At 59.4% G+C, this 16,970-nt stretch overlaps 1 protein-coding gene across 1 annotated transcript; it reads left to right on the top strand.

Annotated features, from left to right (window-relative positions):
* Positions 1 to 70: 70 nt before the first annotated feature.
* On the top strand, positions 71 to 16,541 carry ZNF653 (zinc finger protein 653). The gene is made up of 9 exons (XM_025863245.2): positions 71 to 369; positions 6,780 to 6,823; positions 8,906 to 9,121; positions 12,840 to 13,442; positions 13,592 to 13,772; positions 13,876 to 13,987; positions 15,085 to 15,199; positions 15,774 to 15,873; positions 16,088 to 16,541. Exons 1-9 carry the CDS (start codon positions 71 to 73, stop codon positions 16,263 to 16,265), a joined length of 1,848 nt encoding a protein of 615 aa, XP_025719030.1. The 3' UTR covers positions 16,266 to 16,541.
* Positions 16,542 to 16,970: the final 429 nt, after the last annotated feature.

Below are 16,970 nucleotides of genomic sequence, written 5' to 3'. Positions count from 1 at the left end.
CGCGGAAGATGCGCGCCACTTCCGGCCGGGCTCCTAACAACGGGGGAGGTTGGTAACCAGGGAGGGGGGGATGGCGGAGCGGGTGCCGGAGCCCGAGGCGGAGGCGGAGGCTGAGGCGGGCGCAGGCGGGGAGGCGGCGGCCGAGGAGGGCGCGGCGGGCCGCAAGGCGCGGGGTCGGCCGCGGCTCACGGAGTCCGACCGAGCCCGGCGGCGGCTCGAGTCCCGGAAGAAGTACGACGTGCGGCGTGTGTACCTGGGCGAGGCGCACGGGCCCTGGGTGGACCTGCGGCGCCGCAGCGGCTGGAGCGACGCCAAGCTCGCAGCCTATCTCATCTCGCTGGAGCGCGGCCAGCGTAGCGGCCGCCACGGGTGAGGGGGCCCGGCCCGAGGGAGGGAGGGAGCGAACGAGGGCGGAGACGCCTCCATTCCCCGCCGAGCCTGGTCCCGCCCCCTCTGCCCCCGGCCCCGCCCCCGGCACCTGTGAGCCCCGCCCAGTGGCCGGCCTGCCGGCCTGGGTCTCCTGCCGCCGGTCCTGGGACGCGCCTGGCTCGCGGCCCCGCCTCCCGTCTTTCCGACTGCCCAATCCTAGGATGCGCCCAGCCTCTCAACCCGCCTCTTAGCACTTGGCCCCGCCCGCTAGATTTCTGGCTGCCCAATCCTAGTTCGGGCCCCACCTCCAAGCGTTCTAACTGCCTAGTCCCTGGAGGGGCGGCCCAGCCTCCTGAGGCCTTAATGCCCCTTCTTCCTTGCTGGTCCTTGGGATCTCACATGCCTCATCCTCTAAAACCCCTACTGTGTAGCCTGGGGCTGTGAACTGGATACACTCGGCCCCCCAGCCCTGTCCCTTGTGAGGTTCTGGCACTCCATCTGGGGCTGTGTGTGGCCCCATTCCCACAACCCTCGACCCCAGACATAGGAAGACTCCTCACAATCCAGATCGCATTCCTTTAAACCTCTTGTTGGCTCCTGGGGAGCCCCTTAGCCCATGGAGACTCAGGTGAAGAGGAAGTCCCAAGTTAGCTGCTCAGGTAGAGGGCAGAGGCCTTTGCAGAGTCTCAGTCTTGAGAATGAGGAGTGTGGATGCAATTTTTCCCTTCCTGCCTAATAGGTTGGTGTGACAATTAAATGAGTTAAAATACAGCAAAAGGCTTAGAACATGGTTGGCACATAGTGAGCACTCCAGGTATTAGTTGTTATGATGATATTTGTTCTCTGTCACCAGCAGTGCTGCGCCAGAATCCTTGTTGTGCCCTGGTTTTTATTTGCACACATTGGCCTGTTTCTCTGGGGGGAGAGTCTAAGGGTCAAGAATCAACCAGATCCTTCTGAATTGCACCCACCGCCTCCCTGGGGTGGCAGGCTGGCTTATATGCCCAAGAGTGGAGCAGGAGATGCTCAAGCTAGTGTTCCATTATTGGAGTTTCTTTCTTTCTTTCTTTCTTTTTTTGACAGAAAGAGAGAGAGTGCAAGTGGGGACAGGGGGTGGGGGTGGAGGGGGAGCAGAGTGAGAAGGAGAGAGAATCTTTTTTTTTTTAAAGATTTTATTTATTTGACAGAGAGAGAGACAACGACAGCAGGAACACAAGCGGGGGAGTGGGAGAGGGAGAAGCAGGCTTCCTGCCGAGCAGGGAGCCCAATGTGGGACTCGATCCCAGAACCCTGGGATCATGACCTGAGCCAAAGGCAGACGCTTAACGACTGAGCCACCCAGGCGCCCAAGGAGAGAGAATCTTAAGCAGGCTCCATGCCCAGCACAGCTCAACCCGTTGTGGAACTCGATCTCACAACTCTGAGATCATGACCTGAGCTGAAATCAAGAGTCCCACATTTAACTGACTGAGCCACCCAGGAGGGCCCCACCCCCTTATTGGAGTTACTGATTCAGTTAATCTGAGTAGAGTTGCAGACCTTGTGCTTTTTACTACAAAGCTTCCGGGAGACATGTGCAGCTGGAGTTGAGAACCACTGGCCAGAGGGAGCCCCTGGAGGTCCCTAAGCTGAAAGTGGTATTTGCAGAAGCTCAGTTTGTGTAGTCCTGCAGAACTGGGGCCAGGACACGGAGACAGCCCAGGCCGTGCATGGCAATAACCGGGCCCCGGGACACATGGGTAGTTGGGAAAATACACTACCCTGAGTGAGGCATCTCCTGTGGAAATGGACATGACCAGAGATAGGGGGTCACTTATTTCAAGTCTTCAAAATTATTTGTAACTGTCTTGTACCTGGAAAGATTTCAGTTCAAGACTATGCACAACATGGACCAGAAGACAGAAACGAAAAGTGGGATGAAAAGAGAAAGGAGGGACGCCTGGATGGCTCAGTAGGTTGGGCATCTGCCTTTGGCTCCGGTTGTCATCTCGGGGTCCCGGGATCAGGCCCACGTCGAGCTCTCTGCTTTGCAGGGAGTCTGCTTCTCCCTCTGCCTCTGCCCCTCCCCACCACTTGTGTGCTCTCTCTCTCTCAAATAAATAAATTAATTAAAAAAAAAGAAAAGAAAAGAGAAAGGAAAAGGAGGGGCACAGCGGGGCCAGGATCAGTGCTATTAGATTAAGGCATAAGTCACAGGGGACATGACAAGGGCAGTTTCGTGGCATGGTGAGTTAAAAACCTGACCAGAGGGGTTCAAAAGACATGAAGAAGTGGGAATGGAGAAGGGGCCCTGAATTTGCCTCAGAGCCATCCTAGCAGCCAGTGGGAAAAGGGAAACAGTGGTCAGTAGTGGAGTCTCCAGTGTCCATTCGTTTAAGGAGCGCTTAATCAGCACCTGCTATGTGCTGGGCACTCATATAGGTGCTCGTGGTGCAGCAGTGAACAACAGAAAATGCTTTATGGAGATGCCATTTAGAGGGCAGAGACTTGTCCACTGTGCAAAGGCTTGTCTACTGCATTACTATACATTTACTATCATTTACCATAATGAATAAATTATGTAGTGTGTGAGAGATTGATAGGGGCTATGTAAAGAAAAAAGGTGAAATAGGGAAAGAGGAATCAGGACGGGGTGCCGGAGGTTTAGGTAGGGTGTTAGGGTGGGCCACAGTGAGAGGATGGCATCTGGGGTACAGACCTAAAGGAGGCCAGGGAGAGCCCTGCAGATATCTGGGGGAAGAATGTTTGAGGAAGAAGGAATGGCAGGTGCAAAGGCCCTGAGGCAGGGCCCAGCCTGGTGTGAACATGGGGTAGTGAGGAGACCCGTGTGGCTGGAGCGCAATGAGGATGAAGAGTGGGAAAAGGCAAGCACAGGAAGGTGACAGGGCCTCGTGGAGTGCATGGAGGGCTCTGGTTTTTGTCTCCCAGGGAAGTGAGAGGCCTGATAGGGCTTTTTGGCTTTTGTTTTGTTTTGTTTTGCTTTTTTTAAGTACAGAATTTTGGACAGAGAGGTCCCATACCTGGCTTATATTTTAACAGAAGCACTCTCCAGGGTGTGTGTGGCAGGAGGATTGGGCGGGGGATGCACTGAAACAAGGTTGGCTAAGAGTTGGCAGTCTTTAATGCTGATGATGGTCTCCAGGAGGTTCACTCTTCTCTCTAGCTTTGTATGTGTTTGAATTTTTCTTTTTACATCTTAAAATGTTAACAAGCAAATGAAAAGAAGCACACGGACTCTGATGTTGAGGCTGTGGGAGGGGAGGGCCAGAGATGGCAGACCAGGAAGGAGCTGACTGCACTGGTCCAGGTGAGTGAGGCGGAGCCGTGCAGAAGTGGGGAGAAGTGGTTGAAATTAGGGCCAACAGGGTTTGCTGATGGGTATGGATATGAGAAACGCCCCCAGGTTTGGACCTGAGCACCTGGAAAGTTGCAAGTGCCGTTAACAGAGAAGGGACAGGTCAAGGGGAAATATGACAGCTCACATGTGAGATGTCTGCAAGACCCCTACATGTAGTGTTGGGGAGGCGTGGTCAGGAGAGGGCCAGGTGGGAGATCCGGATTTGGGGGTCACCAGGTCAGTGATGGTATGATGCCGGAGGTTGCCAAGGGGGCGCGGGTAGACACACAGGTCTGAGCCCCACGCTTGCTGTCTGTGCTTAGAGGAGTCAGGGAGACGAAGAAGCAGCAGCTGGGAGGCTGGTGGAGAACCCGCTGGGGGGGCATCCTGGAGGCCAAGGGAAGGGTCTGCCAACGAACACTGCTGGGCCGAGTGAGGCGGCCACCCCTGGGGGCCGGAACGGGGCAGTGTGTGGCATAGTGAAGAAAACCCTGACTCGAGGGGCTCGAGGGAGACAAGAGGAGAAGACAGGAAGACTGCACATGCGTATAGACAGCTCAAAGGGGGCATATGGGCGGGAGTTGACAGGGAAGGGGCTCCAGATTATTTAAATCCAGGGTAGAAGAACTGATGGTGTGCTGGTCAGTTGGAGGGGATGATGGAGTTGAGCGTGAAAGCAAATGGCAGAGGAGAGTGAAGGAGAGCTGCTGGGCACCGTCTGGGGGCTGGCCACCGCGAGGAAAGCAGAGCTGCAGAGAAGCCCCAGCAGCTGCTGTCCTCAAACGGCCACGTGTAAGGGGTGGAACTCAGAGAAGTGGGCAAGGGGAGGGAAGGCAGTTTGAGGTGTGGCCTTGTTTAATCGCCACAGTGATTCTGTGTGGGAAGCACTATTTTCCCCACTTACCAGATGAGGACTTTGAGGCTCAGAGGGGACAAGACCTGCTTGAGGTCACACAGTCAGTGGTAGAGAGAAGACTTGAACTCGGATCTGACTGGCACCAACCACTAAGTAGTGTTCCCAGTACCCCAGTCATGGCAACACTGTGAGTGCGCAGAGGTGGCCATGGGCGTTTGGACGAGGATCTGGGCAGCCAGCCTGCCCCCTTGGAGGGGAGGGGAGAGCCGTAGGCGGAGATGGAGGCATCTGGAATGAGGTGGGGGGGGCAGAGACCTGGACAGGGGGTGAGCCAGGGGCAGGAGGGGGCAGAGGAGCCCGGGGGAGCTGTCCTGGGACCAGATGTGGGGTGTGGGGGCTGTGAATTGTTATCGGGCTGGACGGGTCAGGTGGAGTAGATGGTAAAGCTGACAAGAGACCTGGGCTGCCTCAGGATACTTTGTGGTGAGAGCATGGTCTGGGCCATAGCAGGGAGGCTAGCGTTCCAGACACACAGTGATCATATCTACCATTTGCTGAGTGGTTACTAAGTGCCAGGGGCCACACCAAGCTCTCTGAATGCACATAACCTCAAGGTTATGCACCAGTCCCACAAGGAAGCATGGTTATGATCCCATGCTACAGATGGGGACCTGAGGCATGGGGAGTCAAGGTCATCCAGAGTCTCAGGGCCTTCTGCTGCAGCGTAGAAAAGGAAGGATGAGGGGCACCTGGCTGGCTAACTCAGAAAAGCGTGCAACTCTTCATCTCGGGGTCATGAGTCCAAGCCCCACATTGGGTGTAGAGTTTTTGTTTTTGTTTTTTTAAGATTTATTTATTTATTTGAGGGAGAGAGAGAAAGAGAGTGCGAGTGGGCAGAGGGAGAGAGAGAGGAAAGAGAATCTCAAGCAGATTCCCCGCTGAGTGCAGATCCTGACTCAGGGCTTGATTTCACAATCCTGAGATTGGAGCCAAAATCAAGAGTCAGATGCTTAACCAACTGAGCCACCCAGATACCCTGGGTGTAGAGATTACTTAAATAAATAAATTTAAAAAAAAAAAAAAAAAAGGATGAGGAAGCAGCCAGAGCGGGCAGGCAGACCCAGAAGCATGGCATCAGGAAGGCAGAGGGAGGCCCCTAGTGGGTGCAGGAGAGGTGACTCCAAAGTACCTGCCCTCAGCACGTGTGGAGCCAGTACTGGGCCACAGCCAAGTGGCCTGTATGGGATCAGGATCCTACCTGGCAGTTCTGGTGGCCATCCGGGTTTGGGAAGCCTTGGGGGGCCCCAGTGTTTGGGCCCAGCCTTACCCTGGGCACCCTGAGGCCTTGGTCACAGGGGCACACAGTCAGGATGTGGGGCTCCAGCCAAAGTGGGAAGGCCCCAGAGGCAGGTGGGCATGATGGCCAGGGCACGTGGACCTGAGCTGGCTGCAGGGGCAGGACTGATGAGGGGGCAGCACCTTGGGCTGGGGTCCACATAGAGCAGGCAGGTAGGGTCAGGGGCAGGGTCTTCTGCTCAGGGTCACACAGGGCTGAAACAAGGGTTTCAGCTGGCCGCGTCTTCATCTGGAGGCTCGACTAGGGAAGGAGCTGCTTCCAGACTCCCTCGGAGCATTGGCAGAATTCATGCCCTCCTGGGTTGTACAGCTGAGGTCGCCACAGCCTTGAGGCTGTCAACTGGGATTGCTTTCAGCTCCCAGAGGCCGTTCTCAGGTCCTGTCCCCTCATAGGCCTCTCATATCCTCGGCCTTAAGGGCTCCCCTGATTAGGCCAGGCCCACCTTGGAAAGCTCCCTCCTGATTCATTCAAGTCACCTAGGCACAGGAGTGGTATCCCATCATATTTTCAGGCCGCCCCACTCATGGGGGAAGAGGACTGTAGAGGGTGTGTGACCCTGAGTTGGGAATCGTGGGGCCAGTGTAGAATTCTGCCTGCCACACTTTTCGTTACCCCTTTTCTGAGTTCTCCACTCCCTGGCCACAGGACCCTGGGCAGGCAGCCTCACTCCTCAGCCTCATTTCCCCACTTGGCAAAACGGGTGGTGATGCTAGACCATGGTCCAAGGGCTGGTGTCAGTGGAGGAGAGAGTCCCCTGGGAAATAGAACAGCAGCTACAGTTAGGCCTTGGAGCAGGATGCTGTCGCTAGCTCAGCATCAGCAGGCCCTGTGCTCACTCCCCCTGCCTCTCTGTCTTACAGGAAGCCTTGGGAGCAGGTCCCCAAAAAGCCAAAGCGGAAGAAAAGTAAGTGGGGCTTCAGCCAGCGGGGAGGGGATGGGTGTTGGGAGTAAGTGGCTTTGTTGTTCGTTCCCTCACTCATCCTCAGGCCCCATTTGTGGGGGGCCTGCACGGGCCAGGGCTGTGCGGACTCGCACAGATCCAGCCCTGCCCTCACAGAGCCCATGGTCTCAGGGGAAGATGGGGGACAGGCCCAGCAGGGCCGTGGCAGGGGAGTGGGGGCCCTGGGGGCCCGTAGGAAGGGTCTGACCCAGCTGGGCCTGGGGGCGGGGGCAGGAAGGGGACTGGCACCTGTGCTGTGCCCAGTGGGGTGCCCCCCCCACCCCCATCTCACACATAAAAGGCCAAGTCACCACCCCACGCCGCAGACTGGCAAGGGGCCAGGCCAGACCACAAACCCATGTCACCAGAGCAGTCCCCTTAGCTCCTGCACTGTCCTGCCTGGTGCAGGGGAGTCACCCAGGGCAGAGCTGGACAGGGCAGACGGAACAGCTGAGGGGGGCAGGGCGTGAGCGGTCGGAGCGGAGGCCCGCAGTACATCCCTCCCACCCCTCGGCCGTGAACCTCTGAGCCCTGGTGCTGTGGGTCTCGGGCCTTGTCCAGCAGGGTGAGGGCCACCGGCCCAGGAACAGCCGTCTGGTGGCAGCGAGTCCCACCCCTTCTCACAGGTGTCAGAGGCAAGGGGCGAGCTAAGTCTGTGACCTCCAAAGCTCAAAGGGGTGAGGAGGGAGATGCGGAGGCAAGCGCCAGACTGGAGGGGCGACTAGGGGTGGGGTCCCTGTTGTCTCCACAGTCGTCACTGGGTTGGAGGCTCCAGACAACATCCCTAGGCCCAGGACCCTTCTGGGCCCCCTCCTCATCTCCCAGCCTGGGAGACTGGGAGGACAGTCTCCTCCCCCTTGGCTGCAGGACCAGCATCGTTAGACATATGGCCGGTTCCATTTCTTGGGCATTCAAAGTGTATCCAGCCCCGTTCCGTGCCCTGTCACTGTCTTCCCTCCCTCCTCTCTGGCAGCCCTCAAGGAACGGGGACTGTCATTCTCCCCTGGCCCAGAAGAGGTTCAGAGAAGCCAAGTCCCTTGCCTGGAGCCACCCAGCTACAAAGTGGCAGTCAGAATTTGAATCCACAGGCTGGCTCCACTGGGCCCACCTCCTTAAAGCATCTACTCATCCAGCAGACGTACTATGTGCCAGGCACTGTGTAGGCACTGGGGATACAAGAGGAGCGACAAACGGGTCCCTGCCCTTGGGGAGCTGGCATTCTAGTAGGGAAGACAGAAACATGGACAGAGATAACCACAAATGGTATTTAGGTGCTACCTGGCGAGAAAGAACAGCAAGTCAGGTCGGCTAGAAGGACAGTGGGGAGGGGGTGGCAGACTGAGGGAAAGACCTGAGTGAAGGGGGAAGGGCAAGGCAGTCATCTGGAAGGAGACACAGTCTGTGCAAAGGCCCTGAGGCAGGGCCATACTCTGCTCATTTCAGGAACAGGGAGGAGGCCATGAGGCTGGGATGAAGTGATCAAGGAGAAGGGCAGGTGATGGGGCAGAACATGTAGGGCCTGGTGGCTCTGGGGAGGACTTTGGCTTTTAACACCAGCCAGGTGGGAACCCTGATGGATTCTGGGCAGATGGATTCTGGGCAGAGGTGGGGCATGGCCTGACTCAAGTGTTTGCAGCAGGCCCCCTCTGTTGGCTGTAGGCCGAGTAGACTGTAGTGGGACAAATGTGGGAGCAGAGAGACCAGGGCAGAGGGGACTTAGCTGGTCCAGACCAGAGACATTGAGACGTTGATGAGGGTGAGTCTATTAACAACAAGCAGCAACTAACCACTGCGCACCTATCATGTGCCAGGCTCCATAGTTTATGTGGTTCAACTTATTCAGTGAGGACAGTCTGGCCGGTCTCCGTTATCACCAGCGTGGATCTCACCTCTCAGAGCCTGTTTCTTCATCTGCAAACTGGGGACGGGCCTGGACAGGGTGCAGGAAGGTGTCTCACCGCCCAGGGGGCCCTAAGGCCAAGGCGTCCTGGGGCCCTGGGGGGGCGAGCACTACCCCTGACTCCGGGCCCCGCCCTGTGTGTGTAGGGAGGCGGCGCAACGTGAACTGCCTGAAGAATGTGGTGATCTGGTACGAGGACCACAAACACCGCTGCCCGTACGAGCCGCACCTGGCCGAGCTGGACCCCACCTTCGGTCTGTACACCACGGCCGTGTGGCAGTGCGAGGCCGGCCACCGCTACTTCCAAGACCTGCACTCGCCCCTGAAGCCCCTCAGCGATTCAGACCCCGACAGCGACAAAGGTGGGTCCGAGGGGTGAGGGCTCTATGGCTCCTCATGGGCTGGGGCGCCCTGGACTCCCTGCCCTCGCGGGTCTTGTCGGCCTCAGGCCAGCACTGGAAACATCAGAGCAAGGAGGCTGGCGCTGGCCTCAGGGATGGCGCCTGGGCCCGGCAGGCTGAGCTGCAATCTTCCAAGGCCTGGAGCTGAGAGGCAGCGGCCCCCATTTTCCAGAGGGACAGCTGTGCCCGAGGCCAACTGGGCCGGGGGTCGGGGAAGCCTGGCGCAGCGGCTGGAGAGAGGGGTGGGTGCTGGGCCTCCTCAGGCTGGGCTGCTCTCTGGGCCTCTAGCTCCTCCTCTGTTTTCCCTGGCCCTTTCCCCTTCTGTTCTGGGCTCTCTCCCAGCCTAATCCTCCTGCGCTCTCTGCCCGGGTCTCCTTCCTCCCCGTTCTCTGTTCTTGAGCTCTCGTCCCCCCTCCCTCTCTCGCTCTTCTGTTTCATCCTCTCCCTTCTGTCTCCTGCCTTCTCCCTGTCTCCCCCACACCCCCACTCCCCTCCCCGCATCGGTCTCTCCCCCCACTACCCCTGCCCCTCCTCTGCCGGCCCATGTGGGTCATGGGTCCTGAACACGCAGCAGGACTGGGAGGGACTCCGTTACCAAGGCCCAGTTGGTCCTGGTTGGGGGGTGGGGTGCAGAGGAGACGCTGTGGGTGGCGAGGGGCTGCCCACCTGCCTGCCGGCCTCAGGGGCTCAGCCTCAGCTGCGAGAAGGAGTCCGGGGCCCACCGCCAGGTGCCCTGCCAGGGCGGAGGGTGAGGTCAGTTGCCAGGGCTGAGTGCGCACTGGCAGGAGCCTCAGAGCAGGTGGCATCCCAGCTGGCCAAGGGGAAGCCGTGGGCGAGAGGTGTTCCAGGTGGGCCCCCTGGCCAATGGCTGTCCCCTGTGCCCCAGCCAGACCCCAGCATGCAGCCGGCCGCTCCCCGGTCCTCTCCCCACTCCAGGTGCCCCCCGACCCAAACCACCCTACAGCTCTTCATTAGCCCCACTTGGCAGTCGAGGAAACTAACTGTGACTGACCCCTCTGGCGATGGGTCCACACCCCCACCCAACTTTGACACCATTGGCTGCCCCATCTGGCTCTCAGGAATGAATACTGAGATGACGGGCTGGTGGGTCGGCTGGGGCTGTAGGGGGGCGGGGGGGGGGCTGTGGGGGAGGGGCTGTGTCCCTGTGCCAGCCCTGTTCCCTCAGCAGCTCCCTTATCAGCTCTCTGCCTGGGGTGGCCCAGGCTGCTTCTCACTAAGTAGGAGCACCTCCTGCCGGGACTGTGAGAGGCCAGGGGATGTGCAGCCATTTCTGTGATTAATGTTATGATCACCTGGAAAGAAGTGCAGTCTGGCCTTCACAGCTAGACTCTACAGTTGGGGAGGCAGGCGCACACCCAGGCCATGCCCCCAACTCACTAGGTGACTGCCCCCTGCTTTAGGGTGGAGCCCAGGGACTGAGCTCACCCTGCAGATTACAGGGTGTTACAAGGAGGGGCTGATCCCCCTACCCCACTCCTGCTGCTGTCTGGGGGCCTTGAGTCAGGGATGGGGCATTATGATAAGAATGATAGTAGAAAACATTGATAGGGTGCTTACTCAGAGCCTGGTAGTGTCTGAGGCGCTTTACACAGATTTCTTCATTATCCCAAACACCCCCTGGGGTAGGTGCCAATTTATCCCCAGGCCCAGAGAGGTTACGTAAGGCCCCCACATTCACACAGCTGGAGCGGGGAGCACCACGATCCCACCCTGAAGTCTGGCTCCAGAGCCTGCGTGCTCCATGTGACCTTCTGGGAGGATAGGACGCATGGTCCCCAGACAATGCGCCCCGACTCCGTCATGAGTGTGTAACCGAGGGTCAGTTCTTGATTTTTCTGTCCCCCGTTTCTCCCTGTGTGTGTGGACTTCAGCACGAAATACCTGGGCGAAATGTTGGTCTCCTTGACCTTCATCACAATGTTGGGCTGAGATTCATTCGTTTTTAGAACTGTGTGCTCAGTGGGTGCCAGGCGGCCTTCTGGGCACTGGGGCCTGTGCACAGGGCCCCCTATCCTTGTGGAGATTATGATCTAGAGGGGAAGCAGAGAGGAAACAAGATAAACAATTAATATCTAGAGTACAGTGGAAGGTGGTATTTTGGAGGAAAATTAAGGAGAGAAAAGAATGCTATTTGAGATAAGGTGGTCAGAGGCTTCCCTGAATAAATAGCATTTTAGGAAAGGGTCTGATGGAGATGAGGGAGGGAGCCCCTGCGGGTGTCTGAGAGAAGAGTGTTAAGGCAGAGCAAATAGCAAATGCAAAGGCCCTGGGGCAGGAACCCCCCCTAGTATCCCTAAATATGTGGATGTAGTGCCAACGGGTTTTGCTGACAGACTGGAAGTGGGTGTGAGAGAAAGAGAAGTCAGGGGCAGCCCTAGGACTTCGTTTGGCCTGAGCAACTGGGAAGGACAGAACCGCCATCATCCCCTGAGACGGGGATGTCTGGGAAGGGTATGGGCTTTTTCTTAGGGAAGATTCAGAGCCCAGAATTGCTGAGCAGATTCTGAGGTGCCTGTGAGACCCCCCTGGGGGCAGCAGAGAAGGCAGTGGGAGGTAAGAGCCCCAGCCCCACAGGAGGTCCAGGCGGGAGCTGTCCATACAGAGGCATCGGAGTATGGGTGGTGGCAGGATAATAAAAATCAATATTCAGTCTTTGTCCCTGGTTCCTGGCACAGAGCTCCTAAAATCCTTGGAATTTCCTGAGTGATGGGAATGTTCTTCATTGTTCATCATGAGCCCTTTTCATAAGGGGCCCTTTTGGAGCACACCCGAGTCTGTGCGAATCTAGGTGACTCAGGCAGGGTCCCCTAGATAGCTTCAGGTTGGGGGCTGGTCACCAAAGACCAGACACATGATTAGATGGGGGAATCTCTCAGCCCCACCCCTGACCCCCAAGGAACAGACTGGGGCTGGAGACTGGGTTGCAAAAACTCTTTAAATAAGGAGGTCCAGGGAGCTTGCGGCTTGGTGAACACCTCGAGGTGCTAGGAGGGTGGCGCGTCTGGAGAGGGCGTGACAGCTCCCGCCCCAGCCCCCACACTTTGCCCGGGGCACCTCTTCCATCTGACTATCGCTGAGTTGCATCTTTTGTGATAAAACTGTAGTCATAAGTAAAGCACTTTCCTGAGTTCTGTGAGTTGTTCTAGCAAATTATCAAACCTGAAGAGAGCGTCGTAGAAACCCACAATTTATAACCAGAATTACAACGGCCAGGGTCTTGTAGCCCGTGTCCAAGGCGGGAGCAGGCAGTCTTGTGGGACCTGAGCCCTTAATAAGCATGGCATCTGAATTGACTTGTCAGACACCCAGCTGGTGTCAAGAATGAGGGCTGTATTTACCACCATTATGCTAGCTGAGGCCCTGGGGTGGGCGGAGCACTGAGGAGAGCCCTGGCTAGAACCTTCCAGACCTGTAAAGGCTAACGAGGCTAAGAAGGGGCCCTCAGAGAGGACCCAGAAAACCAGAATTCGGGTCTGGAGGCAGAGGGAGGAGAGCGTCTCTGAGGAGCAGGGGCAGTCGGGGCACAAGGGGGACTGAGAAATGACCAATGTTTGTGGCACTGAGGGGGTTACCGTGCCCAGCCCCCAGTAAGCCCTCGACGGATACTGTTGCCGCCACTGTTGCTATTGTGACTGTCCCCTTTCCTCTGTCACCGCAGTGGGCAATGGCCTGGCGGCTGGCAGCTCCGACTCTTCCAGCTCCGGCTCGGGCTCTGACTCTGAGGAGCCCCCTGAGGGCCAGCCAGCCAAGGTAGCGGCGGCGGCGGTTACCCCGACCAGCCCGGCGGGCAGCAGCGGGCTCATCACGCAGGAGGGCATGCACATCCCCTTCGACGTCCACATGGAGAGCCTGGCTGAGCAGGGCACCCCGCTGTGCCCCAACCCGGCAGGCAGCGGGCCCGAGGCCCTGGAGACGGTGGTGTGCGTGCCAGTACCCGTGCAAGTGGGCCCGGGCCCCGGCACCCTCTTTGAGAACGTGCCCCAGGAGGCGCTGGGCGAGGTGGTGGCCAGCTGTCCCATGCCGGGCATGGTGCCTGGCTCGCAGGTGATCATCATCGCCAGCCCCGGCTACGATGCCCTCACGGCCGAGGGCATCCACCTCAACGTGGCAACAGGCAGCGGTGCCCCCGCTGGGGGCCTGGGGGACGAGGTGCCCTGCGCCATGATGGAGGGTGTAGCAGCCTACACCCAGACGGAGCCCGAGGGCAGCCAGCCCAGCACCCTGGACCCTGCTGCCATGGCAGGCATCGAGACCAAGAAAGGTCTGGGGGGAGGGGGGGCTGCTGTGGTCGCTGGCAGGGGTTGGGGCGGGACCTGGGAGGAGGAGGGAGGGCGGAGGGGTGGCCCCAGAGCCAGCTCCTCGACCACACGAGTCCGCCCGCGGACACCCGCCCTGTGTCCACCCCCGTAGAGAAGGAGGACCTGTACATGCTTAAGAAGGAAGAGAAGGAGGAGCCCGTGGCCCCAGAGCTGGCAGAGCCGGCGGCGACAGGGCCCGAGAGCGCAGAGCCTGAAGCAGAGGCGGACGGGGAGGAGCTGGATGGCAGTGACATGTCGGCCATCATCTACGAGATCCCCAAGGAGCCCGAAAAGTGGGTGCCTGGGCAGCCGGGGGGGCTGGGACAAGGAGCAGCCCATGGGCCCACAGCCGGCCTGGTGTGAGAGCCCCGACGCCATGGGCCCCTTCCCCTCCAGGAGGCGGCGGAGCAAGCGGACTCGGGTGACGGATGCCGATGGCCTGCTAGAGATGTTCCACTGCCCCTACGAGGGCTGCAGCCAGGTCTATGTGGCCCTCAGCAGTTTCCAGGTGAGGCCACCGCCCAAGCAGGCTGAGCGGGGCCTGCGTCCGTTTCCTGCCGCCTCTGTGCTGGCGTCTGCGCAGTGCAGCTCACGGAAGGCCCCACTTGGCCCCACCGGGTGCCACTGGCCTGCCTCCCACACGCCCACCTCTCAGTAGCTTCTCACTGACCCTGCCTCGGCTGCAGGACACCAGGCATCACCTCGCTGCCTCCCCTTCCAGCTCTCCAGTGTCCTTGTCCTGCCTTAGCTGGCCTGAACTCAGCCTGCTTTTTGCCCCGGCCACCTTCTTGGCTCTGGATGCCTCTTCTCCAGGCTCGGCTAGGGATGCCTCTCCACCCGGAAGCCCACCCTAGTTCTCCAGGGCTCGTGGGGCCTGCGAGCCCCATGTTACTGCACCACCAGGACATCCCTGTAGTTTGTCCTCTGGAGCCTGGATGGGATGCCCCAAGGGCAGAGACAGGGTCCTGTCACATTCCCACCTGTGGCAGGAGGCGGCACCAGTAGGCCTTTGAATTTGCTGAGTCTCATTTTCCAGTGTGTGTGGAGCACCTTTCGGGTGCCAGGCCTAGTGCTGGGCCCTGGAGCTACAGGTGTGCTGGTGAGTTAAAGAATAAAAGAACAAAGGAGTGACTGAAGGGGCTGCCTGCTCCAGACTGTGGGGGCAGCACAGCTCCATGGCAAAGCCTGCTGTGGGACTGAGAGCCCTGGAATCCAGGCCAGCCCTGCCACTGCCCACCCGTGAGACATGGGCCAAACCCTAAGCCTCTGGAGCCTCATCTCCCGATCCATAAACAGCCAATAGCAGGGCCCCACCACAAGGTTTATGACAAGGCTGACTGATGCCCCAGCCCAGGCCCTGGCTGGCGTGGTTGCACAGGAAAGCTGCAGTTGATCCCAGTTGTGTCCCTGGGCCTTTGTTCAGAGCTGGGGGGCCCTTGCAAGGGGCAAGGGCATGGGCACGGACACCCCTCTTCCTTCCTCCAGAAAGGCTGGCCCCAGCCTGCCTCCCAGCTACCCTTATCTATCCCCACCGCGGAGAGCCCTGGAGGTGGGCCCATGACACCCACAGCCCCACTCCCCCACTCCTGCCCCTCTTGCCTACAGAACCATGTCAATCTTGTGCATCGGAAAGGGAAGACCAAAGTGTGTCCACACCCTGGCTGCGGCAAGAAGTTCTATTTATCCAACCACCTGCGGCGGCACATGATCATCCATTCAGGTCAGGCCCAGGGTGGGGCTGGCAGCGCGGGGCATAGGGTCATGGGCCTTGGATCTAGGGCGGGGGCAGGCGGGCTGAAACCCCCAGGGAGCACTGGGTCCCCAGGCACAGGACTGCCCCTCCCGCCCCGGACTGCCGCCCTGGGCTGCTGACTCATTGGGAAGCTTTGGGGCCTGTGTCCAGCGGGAGGACACGGCTTCAGATATTTCAAGAGGCGGGAACCTTGGATTCTTATGTGAAATCGCCCCGAAGTTGATACTGGGGTCAAATTCAGACCCACTTTGGCTTGACAGTTTGCACTCCGTGCCTCCCTGGGAGCCGAGCTCACATATCAGCTCTGCCCCAGCGCCTTCCCGGGCAGCCTCTGAGCCTCATACGGGGCTGTGAGCTGCCCTCGGTATTAACCGCCCTCGTTATTAAAGTCAGCAGTGGCTCCCAGAGGCTGTGGGATCTGGTGTCCCTGAGCCCGGAGGTCCGGGAGACCGCTGGGGAGACCCGGTCTCGGCAGCGCGGCGGAGACGTCCCGCAGCCCCCGCCCCCGAGGGCGGCGTGCTCAGCCCCGCATCTCCCCCAGGTGTCCGTGAATTCACCTGCGAAACCTGCGGCAAGTCCTTCAAGAGGAAGAACCACCTGGAGGTACACCGACGCACGCACACCGGCGAGACGCCCCTGCAGTGAGTGACAGGCTTCCCCGCGGGGCGGGGGTGGGGGGGAAGGGGGCTGAGAGGGAGGGTGCCTGGGCCTGGACCGGCAGAGGGCGGGTCCACCCCTGGGATTCCGGGGCGGGGGCAAGGGGGGCGGCTGGGTCCTCGTAGCTTGGGCCCCGCCCCAATGCGGCCCCACCCCAGTCTGACCCCGCCCCCGGTGTCGCCCGCCGGCTCCCGGCAGGTGCGAGATCTGTGGCTACCAGTGCCGACAGCGCGCGTCGCTCAACTGGCACATGAAGAAGCACACGGCCGAGGTTCAGTACAACTTCACGTGCGAGCGCTGTGGGAAGCGCTTCGAGAAGCTGGACAGCGTCAAGTTCCACACGCTCAAAAGCCACCCGGACCACAAGCCAGCCTGACCCATCCAACCACTGACCGCCCCTATTTATTCGTCCGCTCGGACATGACGCCCGGGCTTGCCGGGGCCCGCACAGCCGCGGGGGCCTCCCGGACCGCGGGCCGGAAGGAGGCGTCCCTGCCCTGCCCCAGGGCTGGGCCCCCCTCCCCCCGGGGCTGGTCCCCCCCCAACCCTGCCCTATCTCTGGAGGTGGCGCCTGGGGCCGCACTGCTAGAACTGTGTCAAGAGAGCAGAGCGAGATTAAAAGAGTGAGAAAGGAGACGCCCTCCCCCTAGGCCTGGATGATTTGGGGGGCCGGGCCCCTCTCTCTCTCCATCCTGGTCCCTTCCTGAGCAAGGGCAAGGCAGGCGGTGGTGCCCCTACATGCTGGACAATGCCCTTTCCCTCACAGCCTCTGCGCTGCCTCAGCTATCTGGGCCTGGCAGCTCCAAACACTCCCTGTCGCAGGCCCAGGGTTGGGAGGTTGGGAGCCTGGGAGAGCACTGGACATCTCCCAAGACTTAGGATCCTGATGCCCGCTCCTAAATCCCTCATGGAACACGAATTCCCCACCGTCAGAGAGCTCTGCGACCGGTTGGGGAGATGTTCAGTAGACCCCTAAGTGAGACATTTACAACTGTGACAGGCCCCGTGCAGGAAACAGAGTGGTTAGCTTCTGGCTGTTTAAATCGGTGGTCAGGGAGGTCGTCTCTTGAGATGGTGGCAT

Source organism: Callorhinus ursinus, unplaced genomic scaffold, assembly GCF_003265705.2.
Source record: "Callorhinus ursinus isolate GAN/ISIS: 27379988/994484 unplaced genomic scaffold, GSC_fseal_2.0 scaffold82, whole genome shotgun sequence".
NCBI classification, from domain to species: Eukaryota; Metazoa; Chordata; class Mammalia; order Carnivora; family Otariidae; genus Callorhinus; species Callorhinus ursinus.
The sequence above is the reverse complement of the archived record's forward strand: the minus strand, read 5'-3'. Positions and strand labels throughout refer to the sequence as shown.